The following is a 24404-nucleotide window of genomic DNA, read 5'->3' as shown; positions in this document are numbered from 1 at the left end:
TACTTGGTTTTGTAGCTAGTTAAGATGTTATGGCCTCTTCTACCATGTAAGTAACTGAAACCTCAAGTCATCAGATGTATTGCAGGATGAGCTATATAATGCACTCAGTTTCCATGTAAATGGTTACAGCACCATGACTTGTGTGTAATATGGTAGTGTGCACCCTTCCACATAAGAGCAACAGGTTTCTAACTATGGTATTATCAAATATCTAGCATTAGTAGTCATTAGCCACCTCACTAAATAGACAGAGGTTTAAGCTTTTATTTTAGGTATAGCATCAAGCTGATGTGCTTAATCAGCAGTATAAAAGTCACATTATGTACAAAAAAGACACCCACAGCAACTACTGTCCTGTACTCCTGCTTGGTCACAAGTCTAAAGGTTCTGGCTCTCGTGGGGAGTGATCTTGTTTCTTATCTTCCTCATCCTTTGGCTCATCATATTTGATGTTGGCAAAAGCTACTTCCTGTGAAAGTTGTTCCAGTGATGGACGGCCAATTACGAGATTCCGCAGAGCAATGGCTGTCATTAGGAAACTAAAGCAAGAAAGAAAAAAACATGTAACATACAAAGGCTTCAACCCAGACATCATCAGTATTTTGTTTATGTTCAGTGTAGGTGGCTGTTTTGTAGGTTGTAATGGTTCTTTATGAGAAACTACACTTCAACAATGCCACTGTGTAAATGACATGCTCCTTTGAATGAGGGCACTGTCACCAAGCTAAGACCAATGGGTTTGTGCAACATGGTGGCTTGTTAAAACACTACATAACCAAATTAGACAGGTATAGGACAGATCTGACCATAAACTAATGACCTGGAACACACACAAATTTACTAAACTACTCTAGCTATTGGTGTGAGAACGGGTAATGTGTGCGCACTAATACAGAACATTCCATCATAAGTTGTTAGCCTCTCAACCAGCAAAAGATGTTCATAATCATTCTGTAAAGGGGGTTTCTAGAGTGATTACTCAGGACCTAGAAAATTCATAACCAAAGAGGTAATCCTGAAACTTAGTCTATTGAATGTCAAATCAAAATCTTATCTTCCAACTCTTATGTTCGGAATTTAAAACAAAATATAACAGGGAGGAACTTGCTGCAAAACTCAACCACAACAGCAAATATGTATCATTTTCACTGACCTGTCTGCTGCAGTGGTGCACTGACTGCACATCGTAACTCCTGCTCCACTCAGATGGTGTACACAAGGTGGAGTATTGTTTTATTATCATATCAGAGCCAAGTCTCAACCAACTCTATTGCTTTTTGATTGGGCTTGATAATGCCAGTTGTTACATGTCATAGGCAACTTTACAAGTCAAGATATTGACCTTAAATGGTGTATACAATCCCAGACTCTGAGAATGACAATCTACTAGTAGTAAACATCTCTTCCTTGTTTCAAACCACACCAGTCCTGACCAAAAAAGGGGAATGGTGTAAAACATGTCTCACCCATTTCTTTGGTGATTTTTAAACACTTGGTAAATGTACTTTGTTAGCTTTTTTTTGTACCACCCTAAACAGATATACAGCTGTAGTGGTTATTGCTTTCTCGGAACACAACTGGAAATACGACCGCTCACAAATCTGCGTTGTTTTTTTTTGGACACATCCTATGTCTATTAAATAGAACCTTATCCTGAGAGTCAAATCCGTAGTATATGCACAGACTTAACCATCCATAGACCTAGTTACATACTTCCATACACTGACAGTCATGAATGCATAGACACAGAATTGGAACATTATCGTTCAGATTTTTTTTTTTTTTTTTTAATCCAGTGGAATGATAATTGTTGACCATGGGAGTGTACACACTAATGCGATACAGGGCCAAATGGTCACTTATCGTGCAATTACCCTAATAATCTAATGAAAAACCTGTAATGTGTACCCAGCCCAAGCCATGTCTATTATTTCTGCTTCATTTTAATGTCCCTTGCTCAGGAAGAAAGAAAACAAGCAGAGCAGCCCTGTGAGTATATGGAACATTAGCGGCATTTAAAAAACATTCTGCCATCAAAAGGTGTAAGCAGTGCTGTACAAATGAGCTGGTCTCACCCCAAGTATCGTGCTGACCCCAGCAGCTTTCAAATTCAAGTGTTCACATCTTCCTCTAAGTCGTAACATTAGATAAATAGAGGCCACTAAATCAATAACCCAAAAAAGTATATACTTTTTAATTTATTGATCAAATTGAACCAATATTTCTTTGATAGAGAAAGTATGTGAACCTCTTGTATGATCAGTTCAGGTAAGGGAATAATTAGAACAAGGTGTGTCAATTAATGGGCAGAAAATCGGGAGTGAGTTTGGGTGACTGCCCTATTTAAAAAACAAACCCGAGTCCTCACCACAGGTTTGTGAGCGCATGCCATGCAGCAATCAGAGGAGATTTCTAAGGACCACGCAAAGAGTTGTCGTTGCTCATCAAACTGAAAAGGTTACACAACTCTTTCTAAATATTTTGTGTGTTATTTGAGCTATTAGATTCTAGACGAGGAAGTCTTAAGAAATGCTCCCTCCACAGGTATAAGGCAGTACGATTCCACAGCTCATATAGAATACAACACAAACCCACAGCAGAAGATACAGGAACTGTCATTTTACATTTGCTAATGTTTCATATACTCAAATACACCACATCCAAAATAGATACACAGGGACTTTATATAATTAAAAAAAAAAAAAAAGACCTACATGTTCCAATTCTAAAAGTGGATAGTCTAGTGTGCATAGAGACAATTCTTCCCCACATATTATTCAGTCATCTGCAGTTCTAAAAACATGTATAACTACATATGTAAACAGCTTATCAGAAACTCCTATAAATCCATCTTCTATATTAATGATCAGAACTGCAGTTTTCATCCTTACAACTTACACCCATATTACTGTACTTTTTTTTTTTTTTTTTTTTTTTTTTTAAATAAAAATCCCTAAGAGACCTGAGTGATCTGCTGAAAGTGAGCGATTTACATAGGGTACTGCCGAGGCAAAATAATGACCCCTGGACTTTGAACACAACTAGATAGCTACCAGTTTTATCTGCACCTTTCATTTGTTCAGGCAAATGAGAAAATATAAATACTACATTCCTCCCGGCCTGGGAATATTAGTTAGTTTAGTCTGCGTTAGCGCAGCTGACTATAGGGTACCCGCCCCCAACACAATGACAATAGGAAGTTGCTGTAATTCTCAGCCTGGCAACATGAAACCTGAATTATTGGGCCTACGGAACATTTTATATTTCCTTTTGTGCCTCCTGTATCTGCTCCATATAATACCCCTGCGATTTATAACAAAGCTCTGCTCCAACAGTAAAATACGTGGGCTGGCCTCACACAGGGAGAATCAGAAACAACTATACATCCCAAAGAATAGTATTAAGGAGACTAACTTGTTTTTGTGTAACTAAATCTGCGTGTGTCGGATCACACAATTCCTCCTTCACACTGCCTTACAGGAGGTAGTGTTACATTATAGTTACAAAGCTAGCCCAAACCCTACTTCTGTGTGCTCACCTTGGCAAGATGATGGCACAAGGTAGCATTCATTCCTTGTGATCTGTGAGCTACAGGGTTAATGGGATCTTATCACAGGTAGAGGTGTATGCTGGAGATCTAGGAACCAATGACCCTACATGTAAATGGTTTTAAACGGACCATGTGGATTTACTTATGACTGCAGGACCACACTGCATAGATGGAAGACTTAGGCTGGGTATACACTACAGAAAATTTCTCCCCATGCAATCTCGTTAATGACTTTACCAACGACTTATCGTCCCGATCAGGGATGCCGATTCATGTGTACACACTGTTCACATTTTACCTTCAGATCTGTTCTCTTATCGGTCAGAACCATCGGCTGAAAAAATTATGACTGCACGATCTATGCTAGTCATGAGTGCATACGCACTACAGAACTGGAACGACATCGTTCAACAATATTTTTAGTCCATTTATAAAATCAAATCAGATGATACTATGTGCTTTGGAACAATAACGGTTGAACGTGGGAGAGTACACTCTAATGTGATATTGGGCCGAACGGTCATTTATCATGTGATTGGCCTGATAATTGGGTGAAAAACCTGTAGTGTGTACCCAGCCTTACAAAGGAGTGTATAGTTAAAAATACATATTTTTACACTAGTAAAAATCCTCTTTAAAGTGCATCAGTTTGCAAGCAGAACCAATATCCCTGATAATTAGACTTAGCAATTCAGTAGGTACCAGTGATATCACTGATTTCAAGAGACCTGATAAACTGCACGCTCAACTAGGTCGTTGTTTCCTAGTGAAAGGCTCCATTCTTATGAACGTTGGTTCAGCATGAACAAATGTCTGCCTCCACAGCATCCGCTAACAAATGCACTTTAACCTTCACAGTATTTATGAAGTGCAGTGCGTGCAAATATTGAAAAACATTACTGTTTCCTGCAAAGTTATTCAGTGGAAAAAAAACAAAGCTATTTGGTATAGCAGGATGTCAGGAAATCCTAAAAAAAAAAGTTGTATGGCAAGACTTGCATACAAGTGTTACAAGGACTCATTTAAATCAAAATGTTTAAATTAACAAGACATCCCAGACACCCACCTGCGCCTCAGAAGAAAATACTTCTTATTGAAGAATCTCTCAAACCTCTGTAAAGCTGTCGCATTTCGCCTGCGTTCAGCCTCCTCTATCCGCTTTTGCCTGCGTAAGTAGGTGAGCACCAGAGGGTCTGTAACGTTAATGTCTTCCACTGTCCCGGAGATAAGGGGCTGTAACTCTGGAGACAGAGAGGTTTCTGGAAAGCAAAGAGGAAACATTGCTGCAATCCATGGATCAAGTCAACACCAGAGCAAGCAGAGGTCATGTCCTACAGGAGATTACATTCACATATTAAAGTGACACTCTCCTGGGGATCTCTATTACAGAACTGAAGAAGAGAAGGGATCTGACGCACTAAGAAGATAATCTCCAGTGGTCATCCAATCAGAAGCCACCTGCCACTGATCCTCACTCCTCTTTGGGGAAGGCTGGACACTCCTACATACCCTGGGTAACAGCGAGGGTCTATGTCTAAGAGACCTTCAATACCACAGTCAGCTCTCTGTAGACAATAGCACTCACCACTCCCATTTTCCACCTTCTCCTTCAGCTCCTGCAGGCGGGTGAGGTTCTGCTCCAGGGTCACAGCCGTAGTGTTCACATAAAGGTACATGTAACACGAGGGGCCCGGTGACATGGTAAATACTTTGTGGTACTCCCCTGCCGGCAGCTGAAGAGACAGAAGACAGAGCAACTGAAGAGCCAACGCCATGATACCACAAGAGCTATTATCTGACCCTTATCTTGGACAATATATCCACAATGCAACGTAATGAAGTTTCTTGATCATTGAGACAAACCCGGTCACATCACACATTCATCAAGAGAGAAAACTCCAAGAACTGTGAAAAATGCACAACAAGAAGGTAAACTGCATGCTGAAGGAGCTTCCCATATACAGGATGGTAGTAGTGAGGCAAAAACCAGAACAAAAAACAAAGCACAACAAAAATAAAATAATGATAATAATAATAATAGAGATAAATAAAAATAAATGTTCATAGCGATGGTGCTATAGGTACAGTTCATAAATGAATGGCAGAAGTGTCTTGGCACACACCGTATAAGGTATAGTAGAAACCAGATGTAAATTAGTCCTTCATATGATCCATCAACGGATGTGGTGACAGTCTGTGACCAAGTATAAACAGAACTTACAGATGCAGCCGTCTCCGCGGGGTCATCTGAAGGGAGCAGTCTTTACCTCACTGGAGTGGACGTGAGTTGGTGCTTCGGGTGGCTCAGAGACTCCTCTCCATTTCTCGATGTAATAGATGCCGAGTGTCTCCTTGTAGACTTGTGACTGCGGTGTCAGGTTTGTTCCACTTGCTTTGTCCAGGTGTAAGCGGCTATGAAGAGAGTGCAGCGGTCGGTGACACTGCTGCTCCTCTAATGAGAGGTCAGGGGCTAATTTACATCTGGCTTCTACTATACCTTATAAACACTTCTGGCATTCATTATGATCTGTGCCTATAGCATTATCTCTTTTATGTATTTTTGTCATTATTATTAATTTTTTTTACACTTTGTTTTTTTGCCTTCCTACTACCATCCGGTATATGTGAAGCTTACTCTCCTTCTGCATGCAATTTACCTACTAGTTATGCATTTTTCACAGTTCTGGGTGGAACTTATAGACAGTCTCGGTAACTCATATATTTTGTGTTTACTTTGACACGAACATCTTATGATGTGAATAAATGTACAGTACTGCTTATTAAGGTTAACTATTTAACTACTTCATGTCCCCCGGCTACTTCCACAGCTCTTTTACACCTAGTAGTTTTCGCTTTTTGACCATTGCTATAGGATTAGGGAGGTTTCGTATTCTCTTCATTTGGCTGCATCTTCATATATTTATTCTCCATGTAAGGGAGCGCAGGTAAGGTTTCATCTTGGTTGTATTTACATCACACGTTCATGCCCAAGTGTGTGCCAAATCTGCACCAGAACACCTCCGTCTATACACACTAATGTAACCCCGGCTAGTAAGTTTCTTAGAGCACCTACTCACTTCACATGACCTACTGGCCCGTCTAAGGCAAAGAGCGTTGGTGTTTAGGGAGGCCACCTGTCTTCCCTGCAAACCATTACAAAGTTCTATAGAATGCACATAGTCTACTCCCACAAGGAGAGCGTCAGCATTATACTGTTGCAGGCAGTGGTGGCAGTGTAGCGATCCCTATACCTAACATAACTCCATGATTTAGGATATCCCCCTGCTTAGTCCTCTTTGGATAAAGAAAAAACAGAACTATTTGCTTACAACAAACATGCTGATAATGATCCTGTGAATTATAAGAATATTATGGGCTATGCATGCTGCACATGTGGCTAATTATCTGCTATCGAATGTGATATCACTGTGCATATGGCTAACATAGCAGTCACAAATGTATCCGCCACCATGGGACTCGCCAAACATCAAAGTGGCAGTGATGTAGGGGGAAAGTTGTGTATTGCACATATTACTCAAGTCATGGAGAATAGATCAGTAAAACGTTTACTGGAAACACTGAGTTCACCTTTATATTCTCCTCTTCTTTTTTTACTCTCTCTAGAATATTTCCATCCATTGTTAATAAAACTGAGTGGTGGATTTACTAAAACTTCTAAAAAGGAAAAGTGGAGCTGTTGCCCGTAGCAACCAATCAGATTCTAGCTATCATTTTCTAGAATGTACTAGATGAGTGATAGCGACAATCTTATTGGTTGCTATAGGCAACATCTCCACCTTTTAGAATGTTAATAAACGTGCTGTCAGTCCTTGAAAACCTCCTACTATTCAGTACCTGCTGTCCTGTAACGTTTCTCACTGAAGGACCGACTCCCTCACAGGTAGCTTTGCTGCAGCTGTAAAAGTGATCGTGTCTATGGTGGACAGAGCAGGAGCTCTGGGCGTGTAGTAGAGAAATGCACTGGCTATGGCAGAAGGCAAATGGGTTTACAGATTAAATATATATATATATTTTATCATCTCAAAAGGAAAATGTGACGAGTTTCAATTCTGAACTTGCCTAACTATTGGGACGTGATGGGTGCACTTTACAGGTGAAACATATTTATATTACCTGCATGCGTTCGCCCTCTCTCAGTGTGACGTTTTTGGTGTCTTTCACAATCTCCACATGGACTTCCCCCTGCAGTACCTGAATGCTGGTGTTGCCCAAGTCCTCACTCACAAAATTCTCCAAATGAAGGCCTAGGGCGAAAGATAGATAGATATATATATATATATATATATATATATATATATATATATATATATATATATATATATATATATATATATATATGTCAAAAGAGATGTTCATAAAGGTCATTCTAGATGTATAACTCTAGAAATGAAGCATAGACACCAACGCCTTGATTCTTACCTGGGAAGTCTGCAATAAAGACCACATCTGTCTGATTGTCCAGAGACTTTTCAACCTCCTGGAACTTAGATCGCCAGGGTGACAGGTCAACCAACAAGGGCTGAACCCAGGGTGTTTTGCGGAAAGGTGACCATTCGGCTTTCACAATGTCCACCGTGGGGTCATAAAGCCTGACAGGAAGGCAGCCAATCAGGATGCGTGCTCTACATGTTGTACTAACCCCTTTATGCCCACAAAACCCTACTCACCTCTGCTGGAAGCGATCGTTGATGGACACCCATACATCAAAGTATATTTCAGGTTCAGAGATGTTATATGCTCCCAGCAGGCCCTGTAGGCAGGTGGCATACTGTTTCAGCATGTCGGCGTGGTCCTTCCAGCGCCGGGTCTGGGTGAATACCTGACAGGGGCATGTTTATGTAAATAGATGGTCATGTAGGGTACAGGGGATGTGCTATAAGAAGTAGTGCAGTCCCAAACATGCAATTTAGGTTGTGAATGACACCATACATTCTGACTATCGCTTTCCTATACCCAGATCAACAACTCCCAAATTTCTTTTCAAACTATCCATAATTTAGCCGAAACAGAGCTCTGCGTGGATAAAAATGTAAATGTTGAGGCGGGTGCCAAATATAGTCCTATTATAGTCTCTCCTTCATGGACAGAGTGCAGAGGAAGTTTATGAATCACAGTAGATCATTGTAAACCATATGACAGTCAGTGAATCGGCGCAAAATATTACATTTATCATTATCAGTGTCTGTTTATTTATAGGGCGCTACAGATTCCTCTGCGCTGGACCATCATCTTACAGATATGACATACATGAATAAAATAAACACAACAGGTACAGGAATACAATTAAGCGTAATAACACACACATGGATAGTCTTGATCTAGCACGGATAGCGGTATGAATTCCATGCGTGTGAGAACAAACAGCAGAAGATTCAGCTTAAGACATGACATCAGGGTCATACAAGGTGGACAATCATGAGACAATAGGTAGAGAGGACACTACCCATGAGCTTACATTCTAGAGGTAGGGGGTGTTTAGAGACCGTATGTGCACATAGTACACAAGTGGAAGGGGTGGACGGAGGACAGAGAGAGTGGACAAGAAGGTCTAGGAGGGGGGAGAGTAGGAGAGCATGAAGAGGTGGGGTTTGAGGGGGTGTTTGAATTGAAGTTTGGGGTGAGAGTCTCGAGGCGACGCATGGAATTCCATAGGTGGGGAACAGTGCGGGAGATGTACAAGAGATGTATGGAGGGAAGGAGTTAGTGAGGACTTTGTCTTTGAGGATAAGCATCTTGAACTGAATGCTGGAAGCAAGTGGAAGCCAGTGAAAGGATTTTTAAAGCATAACAGAATACAGCCAGATGTGTGTACAATAAAGTACTGAAGCTCATTCCGGCACACTGGGCAGAGCAAACAGACACTCACCCCCGGGTTCAGATATCCAATCTCTCCAGTGATTCCATCTCTGTAGGTAACCTTCACATGCTGGTGTGAGCGTGAATGGACCATCATATCCCAGGAGTAACCATACAGGCCATTCGTCCAGTTATTGTAGCCCTGAATAAACACGGACATTAACAAAACACACACAATTGCACAGACATTTTACTAAATATGTTACAAAACAGTAAATAATTTTATTCCGATTAATAAATAGTTTGCTCTCACCTGTGTAATGAAGTGTGAATAGGGGAGGAACAGCTGTTCTATGATATATATGACAGTGAAGATGGCTCCTAGTTTATGCCGCAGTCTTGGCTGTGCAGCGCTCTTCCCCTTTTGTCCTGGGTAAACGCACTCTGGGCTTCTCTGCGGGGGCTTCGTGTGGGGCAACGCCCAGTGCAAGCAGCGAGGCAGCTTGGACACGAGTCGCCGTGGCCAATCAGGATAACAGAACACAGGGCTGGTGGCCAACATGGTGTATGAGAACATTCCTGTACGGAGGAGATCAGCAGAGGGGAGAACATACAAAACGTTTTTTTTTAAAGGATTCGGTACAGTCAGGGACTGAGGTAATATAAGGGAAGTGGGTTTGGCATTGAAGGAGATATGCAGATAAACTAGTAGTATGATAAAGAACAAAGACAATGAGACTGGTGACTGAGGTACTGTAGATTGGGATGTAGACTGGATTTGCCTATCCCCTGGTATGTGAAGAGCGGGGTACATGTACAGTGCACACACTCACCAATACTGAAGAGCTGCGAGTTCATGCAGTGGAAATAAGAGACAAAAAACAAAGCCATCGGGCGTGTGACATCAAAGAAGAGAAGGTATCCAGCCGTCAGGTCCAGGATCAGACCCCCCCAGTGCACAACAAGAAGGCTCGTCATCTCCTCCGACATAACCAGCCTAGGAGAAAGATGCACTGTGTCTACAAGTCTGTTATCAGGAACTGTGTGTAATACTGCAGTGCTATGGAATAACTCAATGTGCCATGGTGCTGGTCTGTCCATCTATCCATGTAAACAACTGACCCAGCTTCCATTATGGGCTACAAAGTTCTACTGCATCCTGTGAGCAGCGCTGCATATTAACCTGTCTGTTCATGTCTCCAAATACCTAAATGGACTGTAAGCTCTTCCTTCACAGGCATCCCTTCCATGTTGTTTTAACATTTAACTTTCTATTTCTATTGACATTATACACATACACACACACACACATATTATTGTTGTGCACTATGTATGCGACGACATATAAATACATTGATACATACACCGATCAGCCAAAATATTAAAATCATCTGCCTAAAATTGTGTAGGTTCCCCTCATCTCGCCAAAACAGCTCTGACCTGTTGAGGCATGGACTACACAAGGTCTATGAAGGTGTATTATGGTATCTGGCACCGAGAGTTTGGCAGCAGAGCCTTTAAGTTGTGAGGTGGGGCCTCCATGACGCAGACTTGTTTTTCCTGCAGATACTCGATTGGATCTGGGGAATTTGGAGGCCAAGTCATCACCTTGAACTCTTTGTCATGTTCCTCAAACCATTCCTGAACAATGTCTGCAGTTTGGCAGGGTGCATTATCCTGCTGAAAGAGGCCACTGCCATCAGGGAATACCATTACCATGAAGGGGTATACTTTGCAGCAATGTTTAGGTAGGTGGTACGTGTCAAAGTAACATCCACATGAATGCCAGGATCCAAGGTTTCCCAGCAGAACATTGCCCAGAGCATCACACTGCCTCCGTCGGCTTGCCTTCTTCCCATAGTGTATCCTGGTGCCATCTCCTCCTCAGGTAAACAACTCACGCATGCACACACATGGCTATCCATATGATTTAAAAGAAAACATGATTCATCAAACCAGGCCAACTTCTTCCATTGCTCCATGGTCCAGTTCTGGTGGACAGGAGTCTGCATGGGCACTCTGACCAGTCTGCGGCGAGCTGCGATGCTCTGTGTGTTCTGACACCTTCCTATCACAGCCAGCATTAAGTTTTTTAGCATTTTGTGCTACAGTAGCTCTTCTGTGGGATTGGACCAGACAGGCTAGCCTTCACTCCCCACGCACATCAATGAGCCTTGGGCGCCCATGACCCGTGGAGATGCTCTGATCCAGTCGTCTAGCGACCACAATTAATCCCTTATGTTTGCCTATTTGTCCTGTTTCCAACACATCAACTTCAAGAACTGACTGCTCATTTGCTGCCTAATATATATCACTCCTTGACAGGTGCCAATGTAACAAGATAATCAATGTTAATCACTTAACTTGTCAGTGGTTTTAATGTTGTGGCTGATCAGTGTATATATCCCATGCTGCTAATGTTTCATGTCAGTAGTAACTACGCAGCACCACCTGCTGTCCTCCTGGTGTACTGTGGAACTATACAGGTTAGTGTGATACCATGTTGCTCAGCAGATCAGAAGCAGGATCGTTTTTTTTATAATGCTATTCAACAAAAAAAAAGTGTACATAAAATAGAACTTATGTCTGAACTCCAATACAATGGTCTTCTTTAAGTGGGCTTTATAAATTTGAGTATTTTATGACTCAGATTTCAGTTCAAAGTAAAAGATCTGTTTAAAACTTCATATAATGGAGTATTGGACTCTCATAGGACACACAGATGCAATTGTGGTCTATGCCAATGGTTATTTGGAAAGTGAAATCTCTGAAATAATTACCTGTACTCAAGTATACAATAGAATACATATATTTGTTCCAGGGTATGCACACTATAGCTTTTGGGCCAAATCAACCAATTTTAAACAGCTGCTATTACCATTTACAGATATATGTGTAAATGATCAAAAATGATAAATAAAACACTATCCGAGGTGTCTTGTAATCGGGAGGAATTTATTTTGCTACACACAGTGGACTTCCTGTCAGTTTTCCCATGGAAGGACACCGTAGTCTGCCTCCTTTACCGAAAATGGCTGATACCAGAACAGTAGCGTACACTCAGCAACTTGGCAAATGCAAGTCCAAAATGATATATCTCAAGTTCTGTCAAGGTATGTAAACTTTTATTTGTGAATGTTATTAGTAGCTTTCATATGGGCAGCGCAGTGGTTAGCATTGCTGTCTCACAGCGCTGGGATCAAAAGTTATATTCCCATCAGGACCATTTCTATGTGGGGTTTGTATGTTCTGTGTGGGTTTCTTCCGAGTGCTGAAGTTTCCTCTCACAGGCAGGTTAACTGGCTTCTGACAGAATGGAACCCAGCCTGTGTGTGCGGTAGGGAATTTATACTATAAGCTCCAATGGGGCAGGAACTGATGAGAGTGATTACATAGCCTCTGTACAGTGCTCAATATAAGATTTGTAACATCTATATCAACAGTTTTTACAGTTAAGTTGTCCTAGAATTTCACCCTTTAAGAAAAAAATTAATTGAGAGATCTTCAAATTGACATTAAACATGTGACAGTAATACCATCTGCTTGTTTACAGTATATGCATGACAAATATTTACTTTACAAGACGTGCCAGGGATGCGGGCTCTCTTACTGGATACAACTGGAAGGAGCTGAGAGTACTGTTATATCTTTCTGGGAGAAGAGGCCCATGCTGCCAACAGAGGGACTAAGAGTCCATTCTCACATGTATAAAAACGTGTACTTTGTAAATATGCTCATTACAATACATTTGCATGCGTTATGACGGGTTACATTCTCGTGTTAGGAGTGATGCACATCTGTAAACGCAATATAATCTAAAATGCAGTGTTTTGGTTTTCTTTTTAAGACGCAGTCTTGTAAAAGTAAGATTTGTCCTCTTACAACTCCGGATTCAGAAAAGCGTGCATATAGCTTTAAATATATGCATCAATAGGAAAATATGGCATATGTCTAATTATAGTTACTACTAACAACAATAGGAGCAAATTATAATACACTCAATATGGATATACTCTTCCTAGGATATCTTGTCCTTACTCACACCCTTTCCACACTTTGGAATCCACTCTGCTCCTACACCAACATTCTAATAACAATCCCACACAACTGTAATTGTATCAAGACTATAGGTAATATATACTATAGGCAATATATACTATAGGCAATATATACTATAGGTAATATATACTATAGGTAACCCACGACACAATGCACAGAGATAGGTTTATATAATATAACAATATCTTTTACACGCGTGCTGATCTGAAGCAACTGCTTTCACTTCTGTTACTCATTTTACTATGCTCATTATATAGAGTTACTGCTTTATAGTACATCATCCTTATGTAATGGGAAATCAGAGTTATAACCTATGTCAATGCTATTGGAAGGTAGCCACTACAATAAGTATGTAAACATTTTATAGGCGACTGAGCTTTGCTCCTCTCTTTGTGGGGAAAGGCAGCAGAGACAGAATATTAAATGGATGGTAAACCCTTTCCCTCTATGATCCCCAGTGAAAAACAACATAAAACAAGGGAACCAGTAAATACTTAGGGCTTTGTCACACATGCAGACTTAATCTGTGTTTTTATAAACACACATGAGGTTTGTGTAAATGGGTTGATTCATTGTAAGGGGGCAGATCTACTCCTGTACCCCCCGCGTGGGTGGAGGATCGGCCGCACACCCACAAGGAAACAATTGGCAGAAAAGGGCTTGGGTAACCTATAAAACAGATGAGTCATTCCGCCTGAACCTTACTTGAATGGATCAAACAGCCAGTGGCGTGACAGAGAGCCCATGGAGTACCCTTCCACCCAGTCTGCATCCAGCTTCTTGATGCCAGCGATAAAATACACGATGAAGATCTGTAGGATGGGAAGAAGTGGGTGCATTAGAGGACACAGGTAATTGCATAACAGCAGAGGTGCAGGGGATGGATCTGCTATGGGGAGGGGGAGGAGCCGCCTTCACTGACGAAGCCTCATGGCTATATGTGAGCTTTGCACCTTTGGGCGACCTATAACAGTAAAGCACTGCTCTGTGGATACTCGGCTCATTTGCAGAGGCTCCAACTCCCCCCGTGTACATGACTGAGAGGTACACCATGGGGGCATTAACAATCCACTGCCCTGCAATTAGGCAGCAATGTACTAGTGAAGGCGTCAGGGTCCCTTATGAGTCAGGTGAATAAAACATTACATTATATGTACATACTGAACTCCGCCCAACACTACAGTTTAAGTTTTGGGTGGAGTTCTCCTTTAATACAGATTTATATGTTGACATTACCTGGGTACGGAGTAGAGTGTAATTCCAAAGTGGGACATGTGCATTGCGCTTTCGAGGACTCCACAGGCCATCAATAGACCTGCAAGACAAAAAATAAGAATGGGAAAATTACACAAAAAAAACAAACAAAAAACATATTTTACGCTTAAAATAGAATTAAAAGAAAGTGGCAAAAAGTCATAATGAAAATACATCACTGGCATCCCCTTGATATTAGAGACTAAAGCAAATGTATACATAGGGTTTATGTGACCATCAAGAAAATCTAATATAATTTTCAGTAAAACATTTAGGTATAAATAAATGTGTGTAGATACTTATTATATCCATTTATCATTTATTCATGTTTTGATCGAACCTGCCATGAAGAACACAGGTCTGACTCCCCAGAACCAGTAATAACATGTATAACTGACTCACATAGTGAGCAATTATATTTTCATATGTCACAATTATTATCCATTCCAGTGCCTCAATGCCTAATCAATTATAGGAATTAATTATCTCCACTTAGGAAGAGGAAGGGAGATTCTAGGCTGTGATTTATAACCTCCTGGCTGAGAACCCAGTTATGTGATGTAATGTTGCTCTGAAAAAGAGCATGATATAAGGATAAAAGTCCTCCGGACAGCAGAGGGCGACCCTCGCATCTTACCAGTAGCGATTGGCGTTGAGCAAGGTGAGTTGGAAGCCAATCAGACCATAGAGATAAGAATGGTTATTCCAGCTGGTCTTGTCCAAGAAGAAGACATACCAATATGGCAGGAGGAAGAGCAGACAGCTGAGGCGATAAAAGCATCCAACGGTTATACCCAGAGCACCTGAAGGAGGGACGACACAAAAATAAGAGGTGTGGGAATGATGCGATAGGGAATATGCTGTGTAGGACTACATATTACTCAACACTGCAGCAAAATCACTTAGATTGGAATCAAATAGTACTTGTGTATTGCAGAAATAACTGCTATGTTGGTTTCAGCCTATAGGGGGTACTAACAACATCTATGTAGAGTATAGGTAATCTGTGGAAGTAGGAGAACTGACAAGGCATGCTGGAACTTGTAGTTTCACAACAGAAACGTGTAGAGGTTTTACCACTGCTAAAATGTGTATCATGATAGAAAACCAAATACTTGGTGCTGTGGCTCCTTTTTATAGGGTGAAAATGGTCATTTTCTGCTCCCCCCCCCCCCCCCCCCCATCACAATTAAAAAGTGATCTGTGCTGAATGATTAGAAACAGGACATGCTTTTAATATCAGTTCATGTTACTGCAAATGTAAAACAAATGATAACATCAGGTGCTAGCTACCATCACACTGTGAAAGGGAATCTTATTGGGAAACAGAACTGCTAGAAGTTACAGCAACCTAACATTTCATCATCACCATTTATTTCATATACGGTATTTCTATACCATCAGGATCAGTTTCATATAAGTAAAATAACCAACACTCCCTGTTAGAAGGGAAGACAAGCAAGGTGACTGCAGAGCGAGAGCACGGCCATACCAGAAAGTACAGGTAAAACAGGAAGATACAGACAGTAAAAGGAGACAGACCGAAACCATATTAAACTGTGAATACATAGTTAAACACCATTGCACAGGTTACATGTGCTGTGACCCATATCAACCAATCAGATGTTTGCTTTCATCTTCTAAGCTGCATTAGAATAACCACATCTTATTGGTGCTATGAATTCCATCACCTCTTTCTATATAGCCACATGGGCCCCAGCTTTCATACATGTCCCTTTGTATATTAGTTTCCTCTTCTGTACACCCATGATAAGGGTCAGTGTGAAGCATAACAAACCATTCAAATGGAAGATAATAAAGGCACCATATACTGTAAGATATTACATTTAGTGAGCTGCCGCACCTGTAAATTTAGTATGCCGCTTGTTTTTAAGCAATAATTAAGGTTGTGCAACATATTGCTACCTCACAGTATATAAATATGCCTGTGTCAGGTCAGTAAATGAAGTTATATTGCAGACTCCAGCCAGGTAATGCGTTATGCTGCACGTATGCATATAGTTTTAGAACCCACACACATGAAATGTACACGCACATTGTGACAGTAAGGACTACTGCATATGAGATGCTGTGACTGAGTGCAGCAGCTTATACCCACACCCTGGCCAGAATGGAGTCATGTATCATAGGTCGTGGAAAAATGCACGTTTTGCCCTCTTTTGTTCAGTTGTGGAGACAAACGGTGGAAGGAGAAAACAAAGGAGAGAAGAGCAGAACAGAGCCGAGTAACGAGATATCAAGTGGAAAGAAAGAATTCTAGAAGGCGCAGGAGCAATAGCTTGTTAGGTAATCGCAGGAGCAACAGCTTGTTAGGTAATCGCAGGAGCAACAGCTTGTTAGGTAATCGCCGCGTTAAGGGTCTGTCCACATGTAATGCTTGAAGTGCACAATGCATGCAGACAGACTGCGCTGACTGTCGGTGCAGGATGTGGGATCATTGATCCCAATGCCAGTTTACCTCTCCGTTCACATACTGCACGCATGGATATTAATTAGCATGTGGTACTAAGTAGACAGGGGGGTGAGCGGACATGGCGGTCCATGAACAAGATGCCTGCCTTATTTCTGCGCTGGGCATGTGGTCAGCTTGGACTTACTGAAGACAACCCGTACAAAGTACTTACAGGAACAGACAATCTCATAGAAGGGGTATATTTTATCTTTAAACAAGTTGCGCACTGATTTTACACTGTAATAACAATTCATATGAAAGGAAGTGAATGGAAATACAAGGGATGTCAGACAAGAACATGACTTGAGTAATGACAAAGTGTCACTATAAGCCCCTCACCCAGCAGCATGATCACATAGGTCAGGTACATCCAGTCTAGAGGCAGCGGATTTAGGGAGTTGAAAAGGGGGAATCGGCAAACGTCCAGTTCATCCAGATACTTGTGGTCCAGGTAACTGAGTCCGCGCTCCTGGGGGATGTCCAAAACCATCAGCAGACCTAGAGGAGAGAGCCCAGACATAGTGCATAGTAGTACACAGAGAACACTTCATTCATTTCTACTTATTTTTATAATAGACATTACATAATAACTGTAATAGGTTTTATTCCCCGCCAAAAATCTACAATCTCTACCTTATATTGAATTAAAGTCAGTGCAGTTATTTACGATACACATACGCAGCACAAAAATGCACAGCCCCAAATACTTAGGTGCAATATCATCTATAAGCCAGTGGTGTTCAAAATTTCATAGCCAGGTGTCAGCATGCCATAGTCCTGTCAGCGTGCCATAGTCCTGTCAGCGAGCCATAGTCCTGTCAGCGAGCCATAGTCCTGTCAGCGAGCCATAGTCCTGTCAGCGTGCCATAGTCCTGTCAGCGAGCCATAGTCCTGTCAGCGAGCCATAGTCCTGGTATTGTATTGTATATTTCTGACCATCAGAGGGCCACAAAAGCAGATTCTGGGACACAAAGTGGGGTCTTGACCCCCAGGCTGTGCACCAATGGTCTAAGGAGCGCATACTTGTGTTATTTCCTCACATAAAGTATGTAGTGCAATAAAAATATGAGGCATTAGGATTATATTTTGAGCAAAACATCTGAGATCATGAAACAACATTTAGACTTTTACTCACAATTATGCACAAAGTGTCATCAACACAGGTAAAACTATGTTCTCTCATCCCAAACAACTAAGGAGGCTGAAATGTGACAAAAAGCATTGTGTGCAAGGTAGCCTTTACAGCTATTATTTGGGTGCAATAAATAAAAGAAAAATATTTAAAAAATCCACATGTAAGCCTCCTTGGTTGAGCTGTGAGAGGTTATATTTAAAGGTGCAGATTGTACACTAAATATTTTGGCACACCTACAGAGTGCATAAAATGGCCCATATATATCGTCACCTTACAAGGACAAACACAATGCACATTACGTGCATCAATAAAAATATATTGTTCAGACTTGTTTTGTTGTTCATGTGTATCAAATAAAAACCTCTTCTACATTCATCACCAGTGTTCTGTCCTAATATACCTTCAAACTGATCTCTAATAATGTGCATCCTACAACCTAATATTATAGTCAGGATTTGTACATCTGTATCCATGACAGACACAGATTATTCAAAATCTGCGCTCCAACTATACAGTAAATTAACAGTTTGCCCCCCAGAAAAATGTGTCATACAGTCATGTTAAACTGGGGCTTCGGTGGCTGCATAGTTCTCTGTACAGCGCTACGGAATTAGTGGCGCTATATAAATAAATGGTGGTGATGATGCATAATACCCCCTGCCTCTAAGATTTCAGCCCTCTGCAGCCGTTCAAACTTTCAAATAAAAGCACCCCCTGCACATTTACATTGCTCTATAGAAAATACACCAATGTGCTTACACAATGGGAAGCTGGTTTTCTCCACCCAATAGTGGGTGACCTACGCAGGAACTGGATGACACAGCTCTCAGTATCCTTAGAGATTGACATGAGGGTCCTAACAGAATGACTTTAGACCAGTCTATCACATCTGTTTGGTCAGGTAACCCCCACAACTTTCATGTTTGCATGTGTGAAGTCCTCTCAGGGTGTGCAAACAAATGAAAGGTCAGGTTAACATTGCACAACATTCCCTTCCCATCAAACAGGATACTAACTCCCCCATAGGACACAGGAGAATGACCCTTGATCTACTGTGTGGGCAACCAGCTACTCTGCAATTGCTGGGAAACCGTAGCTGACAGGATAATCAGACTCTGGGCAACTGTTTTATAGTACCACAGAGATGAGCCACGCTCTAGTGGTTCCAGGCATGTAACTAAAAACTTTATTATACAATGTTGGAAAACAGGCAACATACTATGGGGCACTGAGGAGCGTGACCCAGTCACTGATAGAGGATATCCTTAGAATGTATTCTCGTGGAAATGTTCAACTCAAACTGAAAATTCCTGTTTTCAAAGCAGATAGGAAACTGAAATTAATTTAAACAGGGTTGAAAGCAGTGAGAGAAAGAACAGAGACAGTGTACTAGTGATTTATTATTACAAGAGTGCAAGCTCCTAGGTCTACCTGTTCCAGCATTCTGAAGCACAGAGCTATGACAATTAAACTCACCAAATAGGAAGCGAAACACTCCGAGGCCAGCGGGGTCAGTGGGTCTGTTCATCAGGCTCACAAAACGGTGCCAGCTAGACAGGTCCGACCACTGGAAACCAAACACCCGGCTCATGAAACTGCCTGGCGTCTGCCGCCGCGGTGCCGCTGGTCGCTCTGCCGCACCAGCATTGTGATTTTTACGCCGTCTCACTTGGGAGGCCTCTGATTGCAAGGTGGCTGGAAAAAAGGGAAATAGGCTTTTTACCAAATCTAAAAGTTATTCACTTTATGAACAAAGTATCCGCAGGGCAATAGGGCTCTGGAGCTGCTTTTGGTTGGCAGGGCATGAGACTTGTAGTTTTAAACAGTAGTCCTGCCACATGTTGTTCAAGTCATATTGGGAGCATCCTTTATCTTTAGACACATTGCAAGTAATTATGCTTCACCCTGATCAAACTTATCAACAATCTAAGCTTGTTTCATGTCAAATTTATATCAGCAGCCACGGCAGTGTAGGGAAGTGACATAAAGCGTCAGACAGACAGACTGCATTATGTTCCTGCTACCTCATGCGTTTCTGAGCTAAAGCTAAAGGCTTTAGGATGTTAGCTCTCATGAGCAGGGCCCTCTTTCCTTGTGTGCTCCTTCTACTGTTCCTTCACCCTCTGTACCTCTTGGCCTGCTTCACTAGCCCTGTTGTCCCTGTTTTCTTAAGCTTCGGCCTTCTTGTCGCTGATTTCTTCCATCCCTTTCACTATCTGTCCCGGAAATAATCTGATTTGCTTTACCCTGTCACCTGTGTTTGTATATATTTTTGTATCATGTTGTGTCTTGGTTCTTTTCTGTATATGTAATGTACGGCGCTGCGGACCCTTTGTGGCGCCTTATAAGTCAAAGATAATAATAAATAATAAAGGGCAAATGGTAGGATAATGAGTATGGCAGGAATATACTCATTAATTATGAATACATTAATTTATGTACAGAAATGAACAAACCCCTCCCACAATTTCATACAACTTTTTGTTGGGTGCAAACATCTTGCTCTTTATTTAAACAAAGAGAAAATGACACTATTTCACAAACAGGAGTATTAGGATTCAAATCAGCATGTTCTGAGAGTCTCTAAGGAAAGGACATTTACCAACAAGCAATGTAGGGAAAACCTGCAGGCCTCATTGATGTAGTTATTCCTACTTGTGCATAATTTCTGCTCTTTGCTTATTGCCTGATAGGCAAAATATACCCCTTCCTGCAAGGACATTTGTGTACACATTGGGCCTTATGTAAAGTTAGCGGCAAGTGTATCTTTTATGTAAAACACGCTTTCCCGTACTGCGCATGAACAATGTATAGATCCCTTTAAAGCATGGACCCACTAGCGCTTATAGTGCAGCAATACTGGAGGAACGAACAGTGTGGGGTCACTGCCAAGCTCCATGCTCAACTCATAGCCCTGCCATGCGCAGCTCCTAGCCCTGCCAAGCTCCAGTCATGCCAAGCTCCAGCCATGCGCAGCTCCTAGCCCTGCCAAGCTCCTAGCCCTGCCAAGCTCCAGCCATGCGCAGCTCCTAGCCCTGCCAAGCTCCAGCCATGCGCAGCTCCTAGCCCTGCCAAGCTCCAGCCATGCGCAGCTCCTAGCCCTGCCAAGCTCCAGCCATGCACAGCTCCAGCCATGCACAGCTCCAGCCATGCACAGCTCCTAGCTCTGCCAAGCTTCAGCCATGCACAGCTCCTAGCCTGCCAAGCTCCAGCCATGCACAGCTCCTAGCCCTGCCAAGCTTCAGCCATGCACAGCTCCTAGCCCTGCCAAGCTCCAGCCATGCACAGCTCCTAGCCCTGCCAAGCTCCAGCCATGCACAGCTCCTAGCCCTGCCAAGCTCCAGCCATGCACAGCTCCTAGCCCTGCCAAGCTCCAGCCATGCGCAGCTCCTAGCCCTGCCAAGCTCCAGCCATGCGCAGCTCCTAGCCCTGCCAAGCTCCAGCCATGCGCAGCTCCTAGCCCTGCCAAGCTCCAGCCATGCGCAGCTCCTAGCCCTGCCAAGCTCCAGCCATGCGCAGCTCCTAGCCCTGCCAAGCTCCAGCCATGCAGAGTTCCTAGCCTGCCAAGCTCCTAGCAGCAATACTGGAGGAACGAACAGTGTGGGGTCACTGCCAAGCTCCATGCTCAGCTCCTAGCCCTGCCATGCGCAGCTATGCGCAGCTCCTAGCCCTGCCATGCGCAGCTATGCGCAGCTCCTAGCCCTGCCAAGCTTCAGCCATGCGCAGCTCCTAGCCCTGCCAAGCCTCAGCCATGCACAGCTCCAGCCATGCACAGCTCCTAGCCATGCACAGCTCCTAGCCATGCACAGCTCCTAGCCATGCACAGCTCCTAGCCATGCACAGCTCCTAGCCATGCACAGCTCCTAGCCCTGCCAAGCTCCAGCCATGCACAGCTCCTAGCCCTGCCAAGGTCAAGGCACAGCTCCTAGCCCTGCCAAGCTCCAGCCATGCACAGCTTCTAGCCCTGCCAAGCTCCAGCCATGCACAGCTTCTAGCCCTGCCAAGCTCCAGCCATGCACAGCTCCAGCCATGCACAGCTCCAGCCATGCACAGCTCCAGCCATGCACAGCTCCTAGCTCTGCCAAGCTTCAGCCATGCACAGCTCCTAGCCCTGCCAAGCTCCAGCCATGCGCAGCTCCTAGCCCTGCCAAGCTCCAGCCATGCGCAGCTCCTAGCCCTGCCAAGCTCCAGCCATGCGCAGCTCCTAGCCCTGCCAAGCTCCAGCCATGCGCAGCTCCTAGCCCTGCCAAGCTCCAGCCATGCGCAGCTCCTAGCACTGCCAAGCTCCAGCCATGCAGAGTTCTTAGCCTGCCAAGCTCCTAGCAGCAATACTGGAGGAACGAACAGTGTGGGGTCACTGCCAAGCTCCATGCTCAGCTCATAGCCCTGCCATGCGCAGCTCCTAGCCCTGCCAAGCTTCAGCCATGCACAGCTCCTAGCCCTGCCAAGCCTCAGCCATGCACAGCTCCTAGCCATGCACAGCTCCTAGCCCTGCACAGCTCCTAGCCCTGCACAGCTCCTAGCCCTGCACAGCTCCTAGCCCTGCACAGCTCCTAGCCCTGCACAGCTCCAGCCATGCACAGCTTCTAGCCCTGCCAAGGTCAAGGCACAGCTTCTAGCCCTGCCAAGGTCAAGGCACAGCTCCTAGCCCTGCCAAGCTCCAGCCATGCACAGCTTCTAGCCCTGCCAAGCTCCAGCCATGCACAGCTTCTAGCCCTGCCAAGCTCCAGCCATGCACAGCTTCTAGCCCTGCCAAGCTCCAGCCATGCACAGCTTCTAGCCCTGCCAAGCTCCAGCCATGCACAACTTCTAGCCCTGCCAAGGTCAAGGCACAGCTCCTAGCCCTGCCAAGCTCCAGCCATGCACAGCTCTTAGCCCTGAAAAGCCGCAGCCATGCACAGCTCCTAGCCCTGCCAAGCTCCAGCCATGCACAGCTCCTAGCCCTGCCAAGCTCCAGGCAAGCACAGCTCCTAGCCTGCCAAGCTCCAGCCATGCACAGCTCCTAGCCTGCCAAGCTCCAGCCATGCACAGCTCCAGTCATGCACAGCTCCTAGCCCTGCCAAGCTCCAGCCATGCACAGCTCCTAGCCCTGCCAAGCTCCAGCCATGCACAGCTCCTAGCCCTGCCAAGCTCCAGCCATGCACAGCTCCAGGCACGCACAGCTCCTAGCCCTGCCAAGCTCCAGCCATGCACAGCTCCAGGCACGCACAGCTCCTAGCCCTGCCAAGCTCCAGCCATGCACAGCTCCAGGCACGCACAGCTCCTAGCACTGCACAGCTCCTAGCCCTGCACAGCTCCAGGCACGCACAGCTCCTAGCCCTGCCAAGCTCCAGGCACGCACAGCTCCTAGCCCTGCCAAGCTCCAGGCACGCACAGCTCCTAGCCCTGCCAAGCTCCAGGCACGCACAGCTCCTAGCCCTGCCAAGCTCCAGGCACGCACAGCTCCTAGCCCTGCCAAGCTCCAGGCACGCACAGCTCCCAGCCCTGCCAAGCTCCATGCACGCACAGGTCCTAGCCCTGCCAAGCACAGCTCCTAGCCCTGCCAAGCACAGCTCCTAGCCCTCTACTTGAACTAATTTCCACGCTGCCAACTTGCATGCACTGTACTTATTCATGCAATGCACCTATATAAAACTCCCCTCTCCATACAGTACACGTCACCATGCACATCACCAGGTATTACTCCTCATTCAGATCTTACGAGTGGTCTCACATTCCTGATTCAGCTCTCCATTGATTACACCTCTCCAGGGAATCATTAAGTGTAGAGAAAAACTGCAGTAATAGAAGTTTACAGTCCTAATTTATTCACCTCTGACAGAATCGATCCGGGTATAACACCAATGTACCTGCCCCTGTGTATAAGTTGTTAGACAAATGTATTAAATCTACCCCTCACTTCTTTCCATCTTATATCATGTTATAATGTGCAATCATGCGAGTAGTGCAGAGACTCTTCTGTGTGCATCGCCCTATGTGCTGCTCCTTTCCCGTTACCTGAAGCTCTTTGCCGCTCCATTGCTGCCAGGATTCAACTTCTTTCCCAAAAGTGCCACTAAGGCACCACCGTGTCTTACTCTCCGCGCATGCGCAGTCTGTCACAGCGCTTCCGGCAG

At 43.8% G+C, this 24404-nt stretch overlaps 1 protein-coding gene across 1 annotated transcript; it reads right to left on the bottom strand.

Moving 5' to 3' along the window:
* Nucleotides 1-244: 244 nt before the first annotated feature.
* Nucleotides 245-24404, bottom strand: GGCX (gamma-glutamyl carboxylase). The gene is made up of 15 exons (XM_075207307.1): nt 24286-24404; nt 19765-19983; nt 17493-17651; nt 15318-15483; nt 14663-14741; nt 14132-14238; nt 10201-10364; nt 9681-9946; nt 9438-9569; nt 8239-8390; nt 7991-8160; nt 7685-7815; nt 5136-5283; nt 4617-4809; nt 245-539 (listed from the first exon to the last, which is right to left on the bottom strand). The coding sequence occupies exons 1-15, from the start codon at nt 24305-24307 to the stop codon at nt 371-373; spliced, it is 2277 nt and encodes a 758-aa protein (XP_075063408.1). The 5' UTR covers nt 24308-24404; the 3' UTR covers nt 245-370.

Source organism: Mixophyes fleayi, chromosome 4 (assembly GCF_038048845.1).
Source record: "Mixophyes fleayi isolate aMixFle1 chromosome 4, aMixFle1.hap1, whole genome shotgun sequence".
Lineage (NCBI taxonomy): Eukaryota > Metazoa > Chordata > Amphibia > Anura > Limnodynastidae > Mixophyes > Mixophyes fleayi.
Note: the sequence above shows the minus strand (reverse complement) of the source record. Positions and strands in the feature narration are given on the sequence as shown.